General features: G+C 36.8%; 1 protein-coding gene across 3 annotated transcripts in view; it reads right to left on the bottom strand.

Moving 5' to 3' along the window:
* Nme7 (NME/NM23 family member 7) overlaps window positions 1-23,428 on the bottom strand; it is a 193,454-nt gene that overhangs the window by 37,853 nt on the left and 132,173 nt on the right. The window contains exons 11-12 of one of the 3 annotated variants that reach the window (XM_013521410.1): window positions 5,145-5,252; window positions 1,441-2,116 (exon numbers count right to left, since the gene is read on the bottom strand). In XM_013521410.1, coding sequence (XP_013376864.1) covers window positions 2,099-2,116; window positions 5,145-5,252 — 126 coding nt within the window. In that variant the 3' untranslated portion in view covers window positions 1,441-2,098. Of the gene's footprint in view, window positions 1-1,440; window positions 2,117-5,135; window positions 5,253-23,428 lie in introns of those variants that run through there. The other 2 variants (XM_005398204.2, XM_013521411.1) reach the window with 2 other exon arrangements.

Below are 23,428 nucleotides of genomic sequence, written 5' to 3'. Positions count from 1 at the left end.
ATTGGGCACTCATGTAATCCATGAAGTCTTGGTACAGACCTCTCTAGAGCTCCACTCGCTCCTCCACTGCAGCCTGTACAGTTAGGGGAAGAATGGCCTTCAGGGGGTCTCCCCAGGTATTGCACAAGGTCCTCCTGGTTTCCATCTCCCGAATGGTTCCCATGTCCCCAGTCAGCTCGACCTCTGAGTCGCTGGGCGACGATACTCTTGTGTTCTCCGAGTCCTTGTTCATCAGCTGCTTCTCTGCTGACTCTGGACCTTTCTGGCTCTCAAGGGCAGGGCCAAGAGCGACCTGCCATGTGGCATGGTTTCTCCATGTTGGGATGGTTCATGCACGTCTCCAGGTGGGCCTATTGTGTCTGCTGCTCTGTGGCATGGCGTTTCTTGACTGCACAGTGGTGGCCGGCCCAAGGGCTGGCGCATGTCTCCATGCCGCTTCCCCGGTGCCTGCTGCCTGCCTCTCCAGGTGCCTGCATGGCCAGGTGCGCTGAGTCCTGAAGGGCCCGCGCTCCCCAACTGTGCGGGTTCCAAGAGTGGGCGCCTGTGGCCTGCCTGCCTCCCTGGGCACCCCAGTGGCTGGGGTGTGCTAGGCCCCAAAGGGCCCACGTTCCCCAGCCACGTGTCCTCCTGGAGTGGGCGCCTGTGGCTTGTCTGCCTCCCTGGGTGCCCACACGGCCTGGTGTGCTGGTCCCCGAAGGGCCAGTGCTCCCCTGGCTACGTGGGCTCCTGGAGCAGGCCAGAAAAATGATTTCTATGTTAAAAAAAACACCCTAAGTTTCAACATGGGACAGTAGGAGTGAACCTATGGCATGCATTTTACAGCTGGCTATTTGTTATCACTGAAAGCTCTAAAAGGTTTCCTATCATTGACATAGGGCATTATATTGGCAACTTACTTTCATGTTTATTAGAAAAAAATTTGTATATTACACTTCCAACTTTTCTAGAAGTTTGATTTTTTAAAATTAGTCTTTCAGTAGTTAGGCCTGGTGGCACACACTTGCAATCCCAGCCCTTGGGAGGTTAAGGCAGGAGGATCACCATGAATTTGAGGGCATCCTGGAATACACAGGGAGTATAAGGCAAGCCTGAACTTCATAGTGAGACCCTGTCTCAAAACAAAAGAGAACAAAATAAAAGAAACAAACAGAAAAACCCCTCAAAACAAAAAAATAAAATATTATAATCTCAGGTTGTGTAGCTCAATGGTAGAGTGCTTCTTTAGCATTTGATCCCCAGCACCAACCTACCTCACAGTTAGAATCCTTGTGGGGTAAGACAGAGCCACAGTAGTGAAAAAACTGTTTATGAGACTCTAATACGCAACTAAGGTTACAGAGTCTTCATTATTAAACAAAAAAGATAAACTTTTTCACTAAGTGCATGAGTCCTGAAGGGCTTTATAACCACAATTTACTTAATAAAATTTTTCTCTTTTTCTTCAATAATTATTTATTGACAAATTTTTATATGACTGGCAAGAAGGAATCCCTTTACACAGTTTCATGGAAATATACATGAGTGAACAGACACTGTGCTGTAATAATAATAATAACACAATTATTTGTCAGGTACTATGCTGTCTGATGGGGCAGATACTCTTAGTTATTTTCATTTTACGAAATGAGGGAACCTAACAACAGTGACGAGAGCAGAAACACTCAGCTATTTTGACTCTTGGCTATGCTACTATAGCAGCAGGAAGCCAAGTACAGTGGAAATTCACACACAGACCATGGTGCAGACGGAGGATCCTGATGGTTTCTTAAAGGCCAGGCCATGGAATCTATCTTTACACATGCACACGTTTTCCCATTTTAATAACCACAAATTCTCCTTCCATGAACATATGTGCAGATGACTTTCTATTTTGTAGTCTTGCTGCCATCCTGCTCCTTTGGTTAGACGGTAAGAAGTAGCTTTCTGAGATAAACTGTAAGGAAAATCCCCATGTATGCTGCCCCATAGCTGTCACAGCAGTATCAGGATATCACTTGCCCTCAGCCTTATCAGCAAGGTAAAACTCTTCTACCACCAGTGCACAAGTAGGATTTATTCGATTACTCCTTATGCTGAACAACTTCCCATCGGTGCTTTCCTACATAAATCCAAGACCCTGTTACAACCAAAAGTGTCAGAGAGCATTACCAGTGCAATAACGCTGTAGGATGCATCGTAAGTACAATGCTTATATTTACTCTTATAATCACAAGAGTGATTTTGGCACAACTAACAGCATATAAGGAAATCAGGCTTTTATATTCATGCTAAGATCTTTGGCCTTTCAAATTACTGTAAGCTCTCTGAGAACAGAGCTCGTCCTGTTTGATTCTGAAATTCTATCACAATGCCTGCAAATAAAACATACTTTATAACAGTATGCTGTAAAAATATATAGATGGAGTAATATATGACGAAAAGACATAAACTGAAATCATACTTTTGGAGGCCTACACATACAATGCCAATACACACAGCTCAGTAACCATCACATCAGGGCAAGATGAAGGAATAGTAACATGTTCTCTTCTTTGTTGCCTGTCATATAAATAGGATGACAATTCAGTGTGCCTGTTAACTATTCATGCTTCTTGTCCCAGCATCTTGTCTGATTGAAGTTGCCGTTTAGAAAGATCCTGGCCATAAATGTTATGGTCCCTCTACATCTAAAGGATGTTCCCTTAATGAACAGCAGGTCTTAAGGACAAGTGCTTCCCTGATCAGAAAGCTTATCAATGTCCCACTCTGAATTCACTTAAAGACCTATGAGAAAATTCTTTTGGCTGGTAAGTGTTTCTATGATGCTTTTCCATTTAAAGGCAACTGTGTAGTTTGCAAACATGTAGTTAATCTCTAAGAGAACATCCTTGGCTCTATTGGCATTCTCGGTTCCATTTTATTGATAAGGGAAGTGAGGCATGGGAAGAAAAAGTGACCTGTCGTTCAAGGTTACATCAAGCATGAGTCAACCATATGTGAGAAGCTCATTGGAGGTCCAACTTTTGCTTTTTGATTACCTCTCTAAACTCCAAAATCATTTGTATGTAATAAAATCAACAGTACAGTCAGGTTGGAAAGATTTTAATCATTTAGAAAATCTCTTTATAAACTATAGGCACTAATAATCTATTTCAAATTGTGTAAGCAAACCCATGGGCATATTTTGGATAATATTTTTTACTGGGTATTAATTTCATGGTTAATAATATTTTAGTTCCACTGAGTGACAGTCTCTATTGAAACCTCAGGTACTCGTTCCAACTACCAGGGTAAAGGGAATATTTACAAAATAGGTCAATTGAAAATAAGCATTTAATTCTTTTGGTAATTAAAAATAAATTTTGCTACATCTTTACATTTTATAAGTACACCTAAATTTCATACAATGATGCACTATTTGGATAAAATTTTAGTAGGTTAACATCTTGGATTATAGCAAAAAAATCTTGATGGTGCTAATTCATTCTCTATAGCAATAGAGACAAAAGCTGATTGAATTCATATTTAGCAGTTTATATCTAAGATGTATATAAAAAGAGTGATTCTACTGCCTGTATAAAAGGAGAGGCACACATGTGTAGAGATGGAGGGACGCTGTTATAGATACATCATCCCACATTAACTTATAAACATACTGCAATGCCAGTCAAGTCCTATTTGCATCTTTGGAGGTGGAATACAAAACTTTGTAAAACAGGTATGAATTCATTGGGAGGAGTAAATTTAAGAAAATAAACCAAGAAAACTTTTGTAAAGTATGAACTACAATAATAACAACAGTATTTTTCTGGCACAGTTTTCTGTGCCAATTTTATAAAATTGGAAGTCCAGAGACGGGCACAGGTGTATAAGTAAGTATTTAGTAAACAATAAAGACAATAAAGGAGGATGGAAAATGTATAGTACAGTGCTGTGAGATCTGTCTAGGTCTTTACCTTATACCAAATGGCAAATAAATTCCAGGCAGTGTGAGCATTTCAGTGTAAGAAAACAAAGATAAAATATTTAGGGAAGACTTTTCTATATATGACTTCAAAGACAAAATAATTTTTAAAGAGCCTAATAGATTTGATCACCTAAAACATATAATCACTAAAATAAATATGAACTAAGAATATCAAACATTTTTGATTATGCATACTATAATCACTTGAATTTACCACTTATCTCTTAATTTAATTTAGTTTGTTTTAATAAAAAAAAATTTAAATTACAAGAAGTGAAAAGTATGAATCTTTTATTTAAGGTTTCTGTGTTTTGATTTTTTTGGTTTTGGCTCACAAATGACTTTCTTAACCCCAAATTAGATCGATTTTCACCTTTTTTTTTTTTACAATTCTTTCATTATTTCTTATTTTATGGTAATTAAATAGTTGAGAGGTCACTATATGATTCTGTCTCATTATCATATTTAGAAAAATTAGTAACTTCCCTAAATCTTACTTTCCTTTTCCTAAAAAAAAGACACAATAATTTCAGCCTATTAAGATGCCATACCAATCAAAAGAAATAATTTATACAAAGCATTTATCATGGTAGAGCTTGGTACATAAAAGGTACCTATAAATGGTAGTTAGTACCTTTAACGCTACTGCATTCTATATTGGACTTCTTGATTTCATGGGATATTGTTATGATTAGAAACATATGGTGCTTTATTTAATTTTTAAAATTTTCATTAGCATATGTTTATAGGACCTAATGCTAACATGGTACATGTACAAAACACATCTTATGTTACTTGATTTAAACACATGTTTCAATTAATGCTGTAGTTTCTTACTATTTTTAAAACACTACATGTCAATGAGAAAATGATATCTTAATTTTTTTACTACCTAGTCTTAAAAATACTACAATTTGATCATTCAAAAAAAAAAAAAAAAAATGAGGTCACATTCTGTTGCCAGGCTGGCCTTGAACACCTGGGCTCATGAAAACTCTTACTCAGCCTCTCCAGCAGCTGAGTCTGAAGGAGCATTACACTGTGCCTGGCTACAATTTGGTCTTTTAAAATTGCCATCTGAAGCTATCAGATGGCCAAATAATAGAGTAACCCAAGAAAATTAAGGGATTTCCTACACACTAGAACTGCTGAGATTATTTATGAGCTTGTCATAGATGTTTACCTTGCTTTATCTTACCTCTAAGAGGCCATCCTCTGGCAGATCGGTACAGTGCACAGCATTCTGGATCTTAGTTTTACCAAAGATTGCCCTCAGGGTTCCAGGGCGTAAATGCCGGGCAATTTCCTGTGAAATACACATTCACATAAAGTTAGTGATAGAGTGTTAGTTAAGAAAAACACTAGCTAGGGGGCTGGGCATTTAGCTCAGCGGCAAAAGCGCCTGCCTGGCAAGCGCAAGGTCGTGAGTTCGGTTCCCGGTACCGGAGAAAAACCAAAAAAAAAAAAAAAAAAAAAAAAGAAAAACACTAGCTACAAGAAACACTTGAATTATTTTGTTTCTAACATATACGTTATACATTGAAGGTACTGATTTTTCCTGGAAACAGCATGAATGTATGGAAATTTTGAGCACTCAAAGTATTATTTACTTCTGAAACTTTTTCCTGTGGCCCATTGTAACCTATGTCAATTCACTGTAATCTATCTCAGAGGGCAAAGACATTTTTTAATAATAGATTATTGGAATCACAGAAGATATTAACCCAGTTCATTACTCTAAAAGATTTGTATTTATAAAGATAGTAATCATCTTACCAACTTGATTTACAAGGAAATAGTTTAACGGTATTGAATTTTTAAGTTTTTTTTTTTTAAGTCACAGTGTGTCTGCTTATTACTAACTCTTTTTAGGACAGATAATGGTCACAAAAGCCCTGAATTTCAGGAAAATTGGAAGTTTTACCAAAAGGATACAATAAGAGAGGTAAAAGGATAATAACAATGCAGTATTAAATTGAGTAAGGAAGTGACGTCGGATATGGAGTGAGGGAAAGAGAATGACAAGGCAGATGGAGGGATCCAAGCTGAGCCAAATGAATGGGATGATGATTAAAGTAACTGTGTGCGTGTGTAATGGCATAACCCTGTAATCCCAGCACTCAGGAGGCTGAGGCAGGACTGCTGTGATTTCAAGGCCAGCCTGAGCTACATAGTGAGTTCAAGGCCAGGCTGAACTTCATAGCAAGACTCTGTCTAAAAAACAAACAAACAAAAAAACCAAACACCAAAAACAAACGAACAAAAAAAAAGCAAAAAAACCAAAATAAAGACTCAATGAGAAAAAAAATGTCAAGTGTGTTATAAAGAAGTTAATCAGAAAATTAAGAAACAGGATACGTGAGATGAGCGGGTGTGGGGGAAGGAGGCTACCACGATTGATGATGGCCAGTAAATGGTACAGCAAGGGGTGAGGTCAAGTTGAGGACAAGAATGTAGTAACAAAAAGAGCCCAAGAGATGGATCAAGATATTGAATGACTCACTCCTATGTACCTGCAAATCACAGAGAATCTTGACAGGGGTACAAAGGGGTACAAAGATATGAACAGCATTCACATTTGTGGTTCCATCACTTAAGGATATTTTTCAAAAGTGTACATGTAATTATAGCCTTGTGACAGACACACTGTGCCATTTTGCATCGATGACAGGCCACATAAATGAACGTGGTCCCATAAGATATAATGGAATTAAAACATTTCTATCATGTAGTGACATCACAGCCATCATAATGCAGTATAATGTATTACTTATATATTTGTGGTGATGTTGATATAAAAAATCTATCCCATTCCCAATCATATAATAATGTAGCACATATACTTTGTATAATATATGATAATAACAACAAAGCGCGGTGTTATTGGTTTATGTATTTACTATTCTAATTTTTATTTTAGAGTACACCTTTTACTTGTTAAAGAAAGTTTACTATAAAGCAATAGTCCATGTTACTTGCAGCAGTGTTATACATTTTGTCCTTAGGATTTCATTTTGGATTCTTTTTACAAAGGTACTGATATATTGATTTTAGTTTTAACTATCATAAGACATCACATATGTATATAAATGTAAAAATACTGAAATATGAACAAATACTAAAAGTGAAGGTGAAATACTAAAAGTAAAGTGATACTTCATAGATCATTTTCCTTCTTCATTTAGATGTTCCCTGTTTATTTCTAACAAATCTATGTACCTTCTACTCTATGGTAAAAACCATACTAGTGCACTCATTCACTCTCCCTTAAAGGAGCAGAAATGATTATACAATACAAAAAGGCAACACAAAGTACTGTACCAACATATAATTGCATTCAATACTTTAAGTACTTCTTGTAAAGTTACTGCAATATTCATAAATGATAGGTTATGCTGAGAAAATGAGCCTCTTTGGAGAACAAGATTTATTTGCATTTACTGGAGAGTCAATAGTCTTTCAAACTCCACCAAATTCCTGCCATAATCATCCCTCTCTACAACCTGGACTGCCTAGATCCATCATGTGCTTGGTTATTTCATAGCTCATTGTAAGTACTAAAAATTCTGCTCAGGTAATCCTGCAGTGGAAGGAACAATTCTGGCTTAAAGAATGATCTCTAATATAGAAAAATGCACTGAATAGAATGGTGGTTAGTAAAATACTGAGAATGAAGAAATTACTTAGTTATTCTATGGCTGTGTGCATTTTAAAGAATGTCAGTGTTTACGGAATAACAGATCTGTCTGGCTGATAAAGTATGTCTAGATGAAGAACTAACTGCTTCCATAGTAAGCTATTCTATTAGTTCTCTACAACACAAGAAAGATAGTATTGAATTTTGTATATAAGAATCAACATGACTTTCCATACAACAAACTGAAAGAGATTTGTGAAATTTATTAATTATAGATCTTTGAAGAAAGAATTTTATGAGCAACTACAGAATACATTTGTATGAGCAGCGGGAGGTAGTTAATCATTAAGTTACCAGTTCAATTCCAGGAAAATTTTAAGTACAAGAGAAAAAGTCTTCCCTAAGGTATAGAATAATCATATTAGCCTTAATACAAGTAACTGAATACATACTTAAAAAGGATCTAGCATAGCTTCAGTCCTAACAACTCTAAGATAAATATGAAACAAAATTTTAAAATGTGTTAGAATCATTGCCCTCAATTCATAGTCAACAAGAGTAATAAAACAATAGCAAGGCCAATAATGACACTATAATTAAAACAGCAAGCATTCCTATTGCTAGCCATGACTGGCACTCTTCAACAAGAAGCCTTGCAATGTTAAATGGTGCATAGGCGTTAAATCATCTGCTTGACTCCTCCAGCTCTTCAGAGCATCTTACCAAACAGACCCTCCAACAGCCTCTTCCCTTTGCATGCAACCTTGTACTAGTGCAGTTATATTTTTATGTTGCTTGGAGACAAGTAGTATCAGACTAAGTCACAGGTAATACAAGATAAGGAAACACAGGGAAGAAACTGGAAGTAGCAAAGGAAACCAGACAAGAGATCAAAAGGCTACATTCTGTGGTCTAAGAATCCTTTTAGAGTCTATACATAGATTTAAAAAGAGTGACTACATAGTTAAACTCAGCTAGATACTTGTTATTTCATTGAGTGCGTCATCTGAGAGAGCATGGAGAATACATACATTTGTACTGAAGACTATAAGAACCGCTTATATATGAGGAATCATTAAAACATCTGCTTTCTCAACTCACAGGCTCCACATTTTACTTTTCATTAGGTAAAAACCAGCTGTAATATAAGCTTATAATGTGAAGAATGTCACAATTAAGTGTTATTTCATGTACAACATTTAGACTATTCAATCCTGTCTTTCCCACTAGATTTAAATAAACCACATAATATGATAAGCGCTGCCTCTTACTGAGCTGTTGGCTACTTCAATCAACAATAAGCACTGGCTAAAATGCAAATGAAGTCTTATGTGATATAGGAGTTGTTTAGAATGTAAAATTATGGTCTCTTAGTTCTCCTCTTGTTAAAAGAATTGGGAAATTTTGAAATCCCACTCCTATAATCCCACCTACATGAAATATTGAGGCAGATATGTTATAAGTCTAAAGGTAGCCTGGGCAATTTTTTATTTCTCAAAATAAAAAAGATGGGGATGTAGCTCAGTGCTTCCTGGGTTCAACTCACAGCAGTATCGAAGGGGGAAAGTATTGAGCAAATCTCCTTACTTACTTTTATATATAAATTATATTTTAGCAAAAACTATAAAAACTGATTTGCATAAGCAAACTTTGAGAACACAGAAATTAATATAGAGGAAAATAACTGCTTTTTGGTAAACATTTTTCTATTTCTTTTCTATTTAAAAAATACTACATTATAAAAGACCCAAACATCCAATGGAAAGGTGGGCTCATAAAAACATTACAGTGTGCCTTCATCCACCTTTTTCACCAGATCTGACACTGTGGTTCTTCTGCCTCTTCCCTGAAGTCAAGTTCATAATGAAAGGGTAATGATTTGAATGGACTCAGGGTATTGGCGGCAGCCATGACAGTGCAATAAAGACACTCAAAAAAGCAGACTTGCAGAACTGCTTCAGAAAGTGGCAAGAACAATGGGATAAGTGTATTTGAAGCAAGAGGGAGTATTCTGAAAAGGATTCAAGGCAATATATCTTTTACTATAACAATATTATTTTCAGTTTGAACATTCACCATTTTTAACAACTGCATGATGTATCTAGATTCCTACTGTAGGATCCACGGTCCCTAATAAACACAGCATCTAGAGAGCAGTTAGAATGAGTTTTATAAAATGTGCTGAATCACACCAGCTTCTGCCTAAGATACACTGATACAATCCTTAAAATCCAAAGTTCTCAACATGGCCTATAGTCCTGCATGGCCTGGCTCTGCTTACCTCTCTGCTATCCCCTGAAATGATCAGTCATATCAGCCTCATTCAGCTTTTCAAAAGCAACACGCTTTTCTTTCTTTCTTTTTCTTTTTCTTTCTTTCTTTCTTTCTTTCTTTCTTTCTTTCTTTCTTTCTTTCTTTCTTTCTCTTTCTTTCTTTTCTTTCTTTCTTTTCTTTCTTTCTTCTTTCCTTTCTCATTCTTTTCTTCTCTTTCTCTCTCTTTCTTTCTCTCTCTTTCCTTTTTTTTTGAGACAGGCCCTCACTATGTAATAGTTCTGCTGGCCTTGAACTAACTATGTAGCACCCATGCTGGCCGTCTGGCTCTTACCAGTTGAAGCTGCTCCCTCCAAAGTCGCCTATAACCAATTAGTCCTCTAGCCAAAAACTATCATGTCTCAAGAAAGTTATAAAAGTACCATCAGAAATAGCAGCGGTCTGACACAATGATCTGTGAATAGGTAAATTTAATTTATAAATCAGGATATCAATTTTATAAAATTTAATTTTTCTCCTAACAGCAACATATATCTCAGCAGTTAGTGGAAAGATCTTGGTTTCTTAAAGGCATAGGTTCAGTGTCCAAGACTGAATTAAAGGAGGTAGCAACATTCAATAGTGTCTGGCCAAACTGGAAGCACTCAACAGTAGATAAAATCACTGTCTTCATGCTATGAGGGTCTAACACAGTAGGTGCTCTCTGATGTCGCTAAGGCAGTTTTGCCTTTTATATATATGGCTACCCTGGTTATGGACAGCACTGAAGATAGAGTATACCCAAAGATCCAGCTAACTGAGGCAAGCTCGCTTCAAATGCTTAATTTCCCAAATTTTTCTATGTGTTCTACAATTCTCTTTAAAGTTGCAAGTTTCTGTTTACAGAACTATAATGTGAGTCACATATACCATTTTAAGTGGTCTAGTGGCCACATTTAAAAAAAAGTGAAATTAATTTTAAGAATATATTTTAATACTATATATGCAAAATATTATTTCAATAGGCAATTAATGTAAAAATTAATAACCTATTTCTAATTTCTATCCCTTACTAAGTCTTCAAAGTCCATTAGCTGTGTATGTTAATGTGTATATTAAATGTATAATGTATCTCAATTTGAACCAGACATCTTTCAGGTGTTTGAGCATCACACACCTTACTGAATTGTCACGAGCTCTATTCCATGACCCAGGGATAATAGTTTTACATTTTACGTAAAAGCTGAGCCAATACAGCTCTCTGTGGTACTAAAAGAGACCTTAATCTGTACCTTGAGGAAAGTTAATCTAACCTTGCTTTTCATGCTCCCATGCTAAGATATCATCTTTCCCTGTCTCTCTGCCTCAGTCTCTCTCTCTACACTCCCCACTACCTACTCATCTGTCATATCCACTGCCCCTTACCCTCCACAGCTGGCACTGAAAATGGTCACCATTATCCACAAGCCCTCATTCCTAATCACATTTTTCTCTTAGCAAACACCTTTGTTTCCTCCTTCACAGGAAAATAAATGAGACTATTAGGAGCTAGCTCTCAGAAAATCCCCCCTCCACACATACTCACATACATGCATACACACACACACATAAAACTTCGAACCCCTCCTCCCACTCAGTGAAAAAGAAAGGCATGTTCTTTCTTTTCCTTTTTTTTTTTTTTTTTTTGCCGGTACCGGGAATTGAACTCACAACCTTGCATTTGCCAGGCAGGTGCTGTGCTGCTGAGCTAAATCCCCAGCCCTCTTTTCCTTTTAATGGTTAACCCTTCCATTCCTCTGGCACCCCAAATCAGGTACTTCCTCCACTATAACTCCCTTTCTCCTGTATTTTCAACTTCTTTTTCCAATAGCTTTTCCTCTGCATCCTATAAAAATACCCATGTCTTTCTCATTATTAAAAAAAAAAAAAAGTAAAAACCCTCCAAAACAAAAAGACTTTACTTTCCTGTCTTTTGCTCTTTCTGTAAGTCCTAACAAGCTCCACTTGCATTTGCCTTCAACCTCTGCCCCACAAGGTCACCTAAACTGACCTGGCAAAAGACACTAATAATCTTCTAATGTTCCATGATTCTCCCTATTTGTGATTCTCTTCAATATTTAGCATGACGAACCACTCCTTTATTCCTGAAGCTCTCCCTTTACTCAGCCTGCATGATACCATACTCCATCTCCTGTTCTGACTGTTACTTCTCAGGCTCCTATGTTTCTATTTCCTCACTACCCAGGATTCACTTGGTTTTCTTATCTTCCAGCTCTCCATGAGCAATCTCATTCACTAATCTTCAAGTCTCTTTAGGTGACTCTGTAATCCCAAACTTCTGCTCAGTTCTCTTTCCTGAGTTCCAAGGTGGAATAGACAACTGCCTAACAAACTTTACCTGGTTATCCCACAGGATTCTTTTTTTTTTTTTTTCCCAGTACCGGAAATCGAATGCATGACCTTGCGCTTGCCAGGCAGGCGCTGTGCCGCTGAGCTAAATCCCCAGCAGCCCCACAGGATTCTTATGCTCAGCTTGTCCAAAAGTAATTTCGTTGTCTTCCCACCCAAGCTTCTCTTCATCAATTCCCTCTTTTTGTGTATGGAAACAAGTAACCAAGTAACCAAGTATGTAACCTTAGGCCAAAACCCCAACAGTCATCCCCAAACTCCTCTTTCTCCTTGTGTCTAACTGTACTGTTTCAGTTCATTTTTTAATCTGGTTTACACTATAGTGGTCCCTTAATAGGTTGCCTTGCCTCTATCACTAAACATTTATTCCACTTATTTGTTTATACATCTGTCTTTTGTAATCTATAAGTACCTTAAGGACAGGGTCTATCGCCTTTATATAACCAATACACAGAATGCTCATGAAAGAGTCGCTGAGTAACCATATTAATGATTTAGTGGATGAGTGAATGGATGAATGAAATGACTAACGTATCCAAATATACATAATTAACTTCATTAACGATGTAGTAGAGAAACTACACTTCTTGGTTACCAACAGTCCATGCTCCTTTGGTTATATAACACATTCTTTAGAAGTGGTTATTATAAGGAATTTTGAAGAATACCCTTTTGAAATATAAGTAATAACCATGTAATTTATGTATTTTGTGAGTTGGTGGTTTTGTAAATAAGATTTTCTCAAATTAGGGCACATCTACTGGAAAATGGAATCAAGAACTCTTGAATATCAATCCCATAGCCCTGAAAATGATTTGTTCTGTGACATTTATTGAGTATAACATAAATATAAATATTACAGATATAAAATGCCATGTGGCAAATATGTGTGGAATGGGAGCAATCCACTAGAATAGTGTTAGATGTATGTGTGCACACTCCTTAATGATTTTTTTTCCAGTTGGGATATTGAGACACATCTAAATTCTGTGAAGAATGACTAACAATTCTAGTGAATATCCATAGTATAGAAAAGATCAATTCACTTTAAACTTTAGAGATCTCATTACACCAAATGATCTTTCATCTTATTTGTTAGGCTTCGCTATTATTACTACCAACTTTAAAATATATGATGCATTAACTCACATCCTTATATATAATCTTGATGTTAGATTTTTATTGGTAAAAGAAAGAATATGAGCCAGGCATGGTGAGTTCAAGGCCACCCTGGACTACATAGTGAGACCCTGTCTAAAAAACAGAAGCAGTTAATGACAGTTGTGATATACAGCATATATTTACATATACATATGTAATTATATATATTTAAAAAGCATATTGTGAGGTACAGCATTATATTTTAAAACCACTCATTTGTATACAGAATGCACTGACATTCTGTTAATGAGAATATTCATTAAGCCAGAATACCACAGTATTTGAATAATTTTGACTGAAGTTATTGCCCCGGAAGTAGCTTGCTTTTCTTGCCCAAGTAGTTTACTGTAGAAAGATATTTTTTCTTCTGGTCTTGGTCTATAAGATCTCTTTTAAAGAGAAAATCTTTCCATTAGGAGATACTTTCTAAAGGTAACTTTATCTTCCCCAAGGTTCATTCTCTCTTTCTAGTACATTGTGAACCCTGACTATGACCTTGAAACACCAAACTGATGCTGTTAAAACCCTCTCATCTGTTCATTCTCCTCTAGATGATCTGATCTCTGCTTTTCCCAACCAAACAGTATTCAGATTACATTATGAAAATATGATTTCCTCTTACACTACTGGAATGAAGCAATCTTTTTAAAAAGTAAATGATAGCTTTGAATTTCAACTAGTCTGTACCATTAAGTACTTTAGAAAACCACAGGAAAAGTAATTTGAAAAGTAATTTCACTAGCAAATGGAACAACTGCGGAGCAACTCCAATCCTGGTGTTGTCCTAGCACCTCAAACACAACATGTCCCAAATCAAACCAACTAGCTTCTATTAGCATCCCTCCCTCCCCAATACCAATGAATTAAATTTTTTTCTTTGCTTCCTAGTGGCATTAATATCGTCCCAAATTTTCAAGCTAGATAACACAAAACGACTTCCAACTACTTCAGTCAATAGCCACAGCCAATTGGTCACTACCTAATTTACCTCATTTGTTAATCTGTCCCTTCATTCATTATTTATTTGTACATATATGTGAGATACTTGTATTAGAGATAAGGAAATGAAAATTAATAAGATGGTAATTTTATTCTAAGAGGCCACAGTATTACAAGAAGTCAGGTGAAAGTCAGTGATGTGGTGGTAGTTAACAACCACCTTGCAAAAAAAATAGACAATAAAAACTGGTATGTATTATTTTCCCGCTTTCATGGTATAAATACTCCCACTATGTGGAACTGAGAAGTGATATTAACAACTGTTTCTTGCAAGCTGGTACAAGCTGATTCGAACACCTCATTAAATGCCTCCAGGGTGACGAGACCTACACTAGATATCTATGCGAAGGCCTGAGGCACACAGGAAGTAACTAGGTTACTCGGGACAGATTTCATAAGACCTCAGTTCTGTGAACTTCTTCTGTTCTTCACAGTTACTGCCTTAGTCCAAGGTGCAATAAAAGTCAGTACGGTAGGACTTCTCCAAACACTACTGATGGCTCCTCACTACTGAAGTTCCAGCTCATAAGGCATGATAATTCAGGAAACCTTTCAATCGTGCCCTGACATACTCTTTTAGTCTTGTTCCCCAATAGTTTGTTTCTGTATTATTTATGCTCTAGAAAATATTTAAAGGTGAAAAAGCACATTAAAGTAAAACAAAATTTTGTAATGACACAGGATCAAAAGAAAGGACATCTGCCAGTGTGGTGGCACAGGGGGCTGAGATGGGAAGATCACCTTGAGTTTGAAACCAGCCTGAACTACATAGCGAGACTCTGTCTCAAGAAACTAAAAACAAAACAAAACAAAACACACAGGTGATACCTTTCCTGTTCTGTGTTGTATTCTGAATCCTGAGAATACTGCCTAGTATGTTAAAGCTATCCAATTAATAATAAGCATGTAATAACTTTAATTGTAAGTCTCTTCCTACTGATAAGTGCATTAGAAATGAAGATTGTGTCTCATGCATCTTAGTACGTCTTAGAGCATTTCAGTACCTCCCACAGCAGAGGGTTCTTACTTTATGATGTCTGCATTGGAACCAGCCTTCTCTTTTTTTTTTTTCCTTTTTGAGACAAGGTATCACTATGCAGTTCAGGCTGGTCTTGAGCTCACCTTGGAGACCAGGCTGGTCTCGAACTTGCAATGATCCTCCCGCCTCAGCCTTCCGAGTGCTGGGGTTACAGGCGTGTGCCACCATGCCCGGCTGGAGCCAGCCTTTTCTAGGTCTTTCAATATCAATAGATTTAGCATATCTGTACTACACAGTAGAGGAGTTGTGTGCATGTCTCTAATTGTTGCTTTTAGATAGTACTTTACCAGGTACAGAGTTGAAACCTGATACACAAATAAGAAAAGAGCAGCACACACAGGACCTCAGGCTCCAGATACCCACAGGCTGACATTTGAATACTCTTCCTCTGGGAAGGGCATGTGCTATATATATTTTACTTAAAATGTTTTACTGGTTCTATATCCTATATAATAAGATAATTTATTCACTATCTAAAGGTACATTTTGTAACAAGTCCATCTTGGAGAATACATCAGAAAATAACAAGTTTCCTGGACAAATGTTCTATGAATGCTCCAATGGTTTTTGTTTTGCTTTGTTTGATTGTGTGTGCTTTATTGTATTGCAGGAGGTAAGCATCCCATCACACCTGTTTGTTTTTATATATCAGGCTAAAACTATACAATCAACACCTATGCTAAAGAGTCTGAAACTTGACAGTCGTCATTTCTGTACAGCAAGTTGCTGGAAATTAACCCAGGACCTGCCTATGGGTCCTCTTTCTGTACCCTGCTCCAGTAAGGGTGTCCCTCTATCCAACTGGGCCTCCCCTCCAGGTGAACCGAGCCCCTTCCCTGCCCACAAGCAGTGCTATTAGCTTTTTTTTTTTAGAACAGGAGTTTATTTCACATCATTGGAACTTTAAAAATCATTACTGCCTTAATTCGAGTGGTCTTTTGAGTTATACATAATTTTAAGAGAGGTAGGGATTAGAAAAGCAAAAACCAAAAGGTAACATTATCAGTTAATACTAGCTCACCCTTATTACACACTTGTAACTGCTCCCCACTTATATGGGGACACATTATAACCATACCACAGCTATTTTCACACCGAGTTTAACCTCAAACTTGCTGTCATGTCATGCTTACTGAACATTTTTGTTTTGGGAAGAATATGGAATAAGAGGATCACTTAGGGCCGGGGATATAGCTCAGAGGCACAAGTGCCTGCCTGGAAAGCGCAAGGTCCTGAGTTCGATTCCTGGTACCAAAAGAAAAAAGAGGATCACTTAATGGAAAAAACATATCATTCTTTTTAGAATGCTATTCCTATATTGCAGTGGTTATAGGATCAGGCCGTATTGATTTCTCACGTAACTGTTACACACTGGGGTGGCAGGATTAGCTTCTTAGAAGGAACAGCCTAAGAAACTGGCTGCTACTTAGGACAGAAAATGTGGGATCCATGACGGAATTTTCTCTTAAGTACCAGGAAAAGTTGGGCTTTTTGCGTGCAATGCATTTGCTTGTCTCAAAGATGCTGTCAGACATATAATTTGGTTGCGTAGAAGTCTAAAAGCTGACTCGTATTGTACCTATGCTCCAGCACCCTGCTGCACCCTACTTCATGTTATGCATTTTATCATTTGGAGTTTCATTTCTGCTCTCTGTCCTGATTTTCTTTCTTATATTACTTAATTAATTTTTCTTTTGAGACAGGGTTTCCCTATGTAGTTTGGGCTGTCTTGAATTTCATTATGTAGCCCAAGCTGGCCTTGAACTCATGGCAATCCTCCTGATTCAGTCTCTCAAGTGCTGGGATTACAGGCATGTACCACCACATCCAGTTCATATTAATTTATTTATAAATTTTTAAAACTATTAGAAAAAAGTTTAAAGTAAATAAATGAAGACATTAATGGCAATATTATAAGCTTTCAGAAAGATACAGAGTTAACACATATAAAGAGCCATTTTAAACATTCTGGCAAGGGGCTGGGGATTTAGCTCAGCGGCAAAAGCGCCTGCCTGGCAAGCGCAAGGTCGTGAGTTCGGTTCCTGATACCGGAGAAAAACAAAAAAAAAAAACAAACAAACATTCTGGCAATATGTAAACTATACATATTTCTTATAGGTGCCCCTTTACCATGTAAGCTTTTAAAAAATTACATTACCATTTTATGCATTCAGCATCTCAATTTTACAAGATTTACTTACTTTTATGAAGCTGTTTGTACTCATAAAATAATCTAATAATTTATGTTATTTATTTAATAACCTAGACCACAGCAGGTCATATTTTTCAAGTCAGTGCTGTGGTACATGGGCTCATATAATTCAGCCATCTTAAAAATACCATTATTTTTATATTGGGTTCTGTTTTAAAAACATGATAAAGATTTGAGGAGATTTGTTATAACAAATTAATAGACTGAAAGTTTATGAGTACTTTAAATACTCCTTAGACAAACAGAAAAGCTTAACCAGCTTCTCCTTTTTTATATTCTTTTTGGTTGGCTTGACTCAGAGTACAGTGCATTCACTAAATAAAATTCTCTGCATAAAGGCAAAAAGCTGAAAAGACAAACTCCTGTTTGGGTAACAGCCATTTATTCTCCGTTAGAATTCATGCATTAGCTGATTTACGTACTGCTTGTACAAGCCAATGTCTCAGCTGTAACAAGACCCGGACAAAAGTACACAGCACGCACTCCTGAGTGAGGCTGGTAAACCCTGCTCACTTGCATGCCTGCTGCGGATGTTCTCCTCAGGTTAATTAGTGTTCCAAACGCGAAGTAACTCTTCTTTAGACTAATGTGCTACGAACTAACATAAGTCTTGCTATTCAGAGAAAATAAAAGGAAATTACAAAAAAATCTAAATCGAAGTCCATGAAACCACTACTATAATTTTAGAAAGGGTAAGACCAAATAAATGATAAATGAACATTTTTTATCCTCTGACCCAGCAATTTCACGTCTAGCTTCTAAAGTAATAATAAAAAATTGGTACAAATATTTATGTGTAAGTTTGTCCTCTGCAGTGTCTTGTACATTGAAATAAAAAATTAATAACTAATCTATATGCTTGAACACTATGCAGCTGTTAATAACCACACAATAGAAGTATACTTAATGAAATTAGTGAATAGCATTAACACTTTAATTAAATAAGGATATTTTAAAATAGTAATTACTGTATAATCTTAATTTCGTTTTTCTAATATGCATAGAAAGATAGTAGTTTGAGACCAGATATTTAATGTTTAATCCTGAGAAACACATAAGTAAGAATAGTTTAAAATTTTTTTGTATTTTTATTTTATGAAAAAAAAATTTCATAACCAAATAAGAGAATAACAAGTTTTTACACCGTGAATCCTTATTTCACAGTAGTTGCTCAATACAAGACATAAACCAAAAAGATTCTTACAAAAAGAAACAGATAACACAAGATTTCTTTTCAACAAAGTAAGATAAACTATTAGCATAGATGAAACAAATCAGCATATATATTGAAACATTTTTAAAACAATAGAATATTAATTTTTGTTTTTTTAGATCTCAGTTCTTTTCCATAATTTTGCTTATTTTGGAGGTAGGGTAGCTGTAATAAACAAGAATTACTTCAATAATTGGGAAGAAAATAAAAATACTTTTTAAAAAGTTCCATTTCACTTCTTATAGAGATGTCTTATTCACTTTTGGGCATTCTTAATTTCACTTGTGAGAAACTAAATTGAAGTAGAGATTTGGGGTCTAGGAAGAATGTAAAAAAAAGTTCAGACCAGTTTGACTCACATCAAATAATGTATGGTACTTAAATCTCACAGGAGGGAAGTCGAATTGTTTTTAATCAAAACAACCAGAAAAGTGGATTTAGTCCTATTTACTTTAACACTGACAATCAAAGTTTGGAGTAAGTGTAATCTCCCAGCACCATCTTTAATGTATTCTCTGTTTGGGGAGGAATGAGGGATCAGCAATGCACTGCTCTCTGTAATAAGGAACATGGGTTTCTATTAAGCCTAGGGACTCAGGTTCATTGTTTGTTGGTAACTCTTATTCCAGTTTGGAGTTCCATCAAAAAAGGGGAAGAAAGACTTTCCAGAGTTTACACGAAGTATACTGTACACCTCCCACCTATCTATCTGCAGGGCATATATCCTAAGACCCTTAGAGAATGCCTGAAGCACTGGAGGGCACTGTGTCAAGAGAAAATTCAGTCCAAAGAACTTAGTTATGATTACTTGAAAATACTGACCAGTGTCTTGGTTACTTTTCTCTCATTGCTGAGACAAAATACCTGATACCCAGAGTTAAGGAAGGAAAGGTTTATTTAGCTCACAGTTTGTGGAGGTGTTAGTCTGTACTCAGCTGGCTCCAAGGCAGAGTGGAACATGGCAGAGAGTAACCGTTCATGGCAGAAGACAGTAAAAGCAGCCAGAGCAAAAAGGGAGGAGCAGCAGCTAGCAGCCTCTTTCCTTCCCTTACATTGTATGCAAACTATCTGCCCCAGGGTGGGCATAGCACTCACACCCATAATTCCAACATTGGACCATGAATCAACCATAAACTCTACAAGTCAGCCCCATGACTGCATGAGGGTTTGGGGGGACATGCAGACACAATAGGTACCAATGCTTCTGAAGATTGTGGGGAGAAGAAACTTGAGAGACCACACTGGTTTATTCTGAAATGCACAACTTTCTCTGAATGAGGCCAGGTTCTCCCCCAAACATATGTATTTTGTTTTTTATATTAGATGTATTAAGTTTAAGTTTTATTTAAACTGTAGGAAAACTTCTTCTTAAAATAATTCTGCAAGAATTCATTTGGCAAGTATAGATTTCTTCTATAATATGAATAGTTAATTGCTAAATTGCATGTACTGTGAATTAATACTGTCACATATTATGTGAATTAATACTGTCACATATTTCAATGAAGTGCTTTGAAATGACCATGCTTATACTTATTTTATAGAAGTGATTGTTTTGTTATCTAATGTCATTAAATAAAAATCAACCAAGATGAAAGGGTCTGCATGGTCACATTTAAGGGCCCTAAAAGTCCTTCTTCTGCTTGGCTTTGTAAGTGGTAGAATTGTTTCACTGAGATATAAATAAAATGTCTTACTAACAATATCCTAAGAACATCATGGCTCAGTACTATTCATGCCACCGGTAACTGATCCTGGGCTCAAACCTGGCACTGGTGCTACTGGCTTTACCTACTGATAGACTTGTAAAGTGACAGGCTGTCATGTCCAAAAATGGTAATTTCTCAGGGCCTTAAGAAGGTTTAAAAATATTTTTCTCCCATCTTAACACAAAGTCTACTGTCTTAAGCAGTGCTGAAGACTGACATTTGAAGCTGACAAGCAGCACGCAAGCATTAGGGAGATAAGGCCTGGCGCATGTTGCTACAGCTGCTGGGAACTGGAGATGCTGAGGCTACACCACATCCCAGTGTGCACTGCTTTAGAGAAACCTGAGCTGCTTTTTCCATGATGGAGACCTATGGGGTTGGAATATGACTACTTTAAAGATACTGAAAACAACAGATCCTCCTATGACTAAAAAGAAAAATGAGAAAAAAATATAACATTAAGCTAAGAGATCTTAAAGGAAACAGTACCATTTAATAAAAACAGTTACTGCAGCTAAACAGAGGCAAAAGGAATTTTTTAAATAAAAAGAAAAGTAAAATGACTGAATGCTGAAATTTTTGAGAATCATTCAAACAAATGCACTAAACAATAGTAAGGCAAAGGAGGCTGATAGAAGAAAAGGGGAAATAAAAACCAGCAAAAAGCCAAAATTAAAGAAAAAAAAAACAAAACACTGAAAGAAGGGGAATAAAAAGGGTACAAATGAAAGAAAACAGTAATCAAAATTTCTCAGTCCCTGTGGGGCCCAAGGTGGTACCACAGAAGACAGGTGAGGGATAAAAAAGTGGGGCTAGAAGTGGTCATAACAGAAGATGCTAAGGCAAATGAGTAGGCAAAACCAAAACAAAGTCTGAAAGTCTAGGCCAGTAATTCAGAAAAAGAGTCAATTCTAAATGGATACACAGGCCAGATTACAGTTCCCTAGATGACTGTTTCATAAGGAAGTCATTAAAATGAACAGGAATGTTGCACGTACAGGGTACCACTCTCATGCACAAAATAGGTATTGGTACGAGTAACACAGAGAGAAGCACCCTGAAGAGACCAGAAACTAATCTAGAAGAATTATGATCTCAAGTAACTTGAGGGCATTTGAAATTATGTTTTTTGGATTATATGCAGTCATTATTTGAAAAAAACATATCCTTGAGATTTTAAGTCACAAATAACTGAAGATGAAACCAGGCAGAACAGTGTCCAAATCTTGGCTTAACTTTTTAATGACAGTATGTCCTTTGGAAAAAATAAAAAGGTAATTTAAAAATGTTTTTCAGATGAGTTTCTTTGATCTTCATCTAAAAGATGGCTACCAAAAAACCTACCTTGAAAGGAAGTGAGTTTAAAGCAAATGAGTACAAAGCTTCTGGGTCAGTGACTGGTCATAACAGTCTAATTAAATAGTTCATGAGATGTAAATTTAAGGCAATGTAATTCAAATCAGTCCCTGAATATTCATTCTTTCAAAAAATATATATTCAAAGTACTATGCTGCAGACATTTCTGAATGCCAGTAAAAAAAATGAAAATTTCATGTCTCAGCATTTACAGGCTAGCAGAAGGAAGCAAAAAGTAAATGTGTTCAATAAGTAAATGGTGAAGTATGTTCAGAAGCTGATGCATTATAGAAGAATATAAAACAAAATAGAGCAGGGTAAGCACTTGAGAATATCTGAGTATTACAGCTATAAATGGAAGACAAGAGGAAAGATAGATCTCTGAGAATAAGTTGTCCAAGCAGAAATACTCCAAAGTACAAACTAAGTACTAATTTGGATTTTGGCAGACACATCATGGGTATTATAAGGTGTTTTGTTGTTATCCATAGGATGAAAAAAGCTAAATTTGCTGTAAGAATCTTACCAGAAATATCCTCAGAACTATAATTCATTCTGAATACTATTCTTAACTTCTCTTTTGTCTGTCACAGAACTGTCTATTTAAAGCAAAACCTCTGCTTTTGATCTTGTAGTGGTAGCACTCCTCAGGACCATGATGTATACTGTTAAGTCTCAGACAGGCTTCCTTCTGTCCATCTTCCATATTACTTCCTTACTGCCCACAGTACTTATTTCACTTATTTTTTCTTGTATGTACAACATTAAAACAAAAATTCTCCCTCCCTACACATGCCCTGCACCGAGTGAGCAAGTGCTCCAAAAGCTGCTGGTCCCACGGTTTGAGTCTGTGCTTTACTTGTGCCTGGACCCCCTAGGGGGTCAAAGGCATGGGCAGTCTGTGATTGCTGCCCATCCGGCCTGCATCTGGTTCCTGTATGTGTCCTGAACTGACTGGAGACACAGAATCAGGTGGTTCACAAACTGTCGACACTGCAGTTTGTGTCTGGGTTTTACCTGTACCCTGAACTGCCTGGGGATATAGGTCCCCTGGACCGGGACTGTCACACCAGTGCAACCCATGCACATGCCCTGAACTGCAAGGGGAAGCTGGATCAGATGGTCGGCTATCAGCTGACAAAAATGCTCGCGTCTGAGACCAGGGATAACTAGATACAAATCAACAACTACCAGACGGGGCTGGGGATTTAGCTCAGCGGCAAAGCGCCTGCCTGGCAAGTGCAAGGTCGTGAGTTCGGTTCCTGGTATCGGAGAAAAACCAAAAAAAAAAAAAAAAAAAAAGAAAAAAAACCTACCAGAAAACCCGAAACTAAGTAGTGCTTCTCAGAGGTCACTCAGGGGCAAACCTGACCAACAGGAAAACTAGAGACACTAGTGGCTTTTGCTCTGCAGCTACTTACTGAAGAGGGAAACTGAACTTTCTGCATTTGGTAATAAGTATGACAAAACAAAGGACTAGAACACAATCCCAGAACT

The sequence above is a fragment of the Chinchilla lanigera genome, unplaced genomic scaffold, assembly GCF_000276665.1.
Source record: "Chinchilla lanigera isolate Chin_1 unplaced genomic scaffold, ChiLan1.0 scaffold00061, whole genome shotgun sequence".
NCBI classification, from domain to species: domain Eukaryota; kingdom Metazoa; phylum Chordata; class Mammalia; order Rodentia; family Chinchillidae; genus Chinchilla; species Chinchilla lanigera.
Note: the sequence above shows the minus strand (reverse complement) of the source record. Positions and strands in the feature narration are given on the sequence as shown.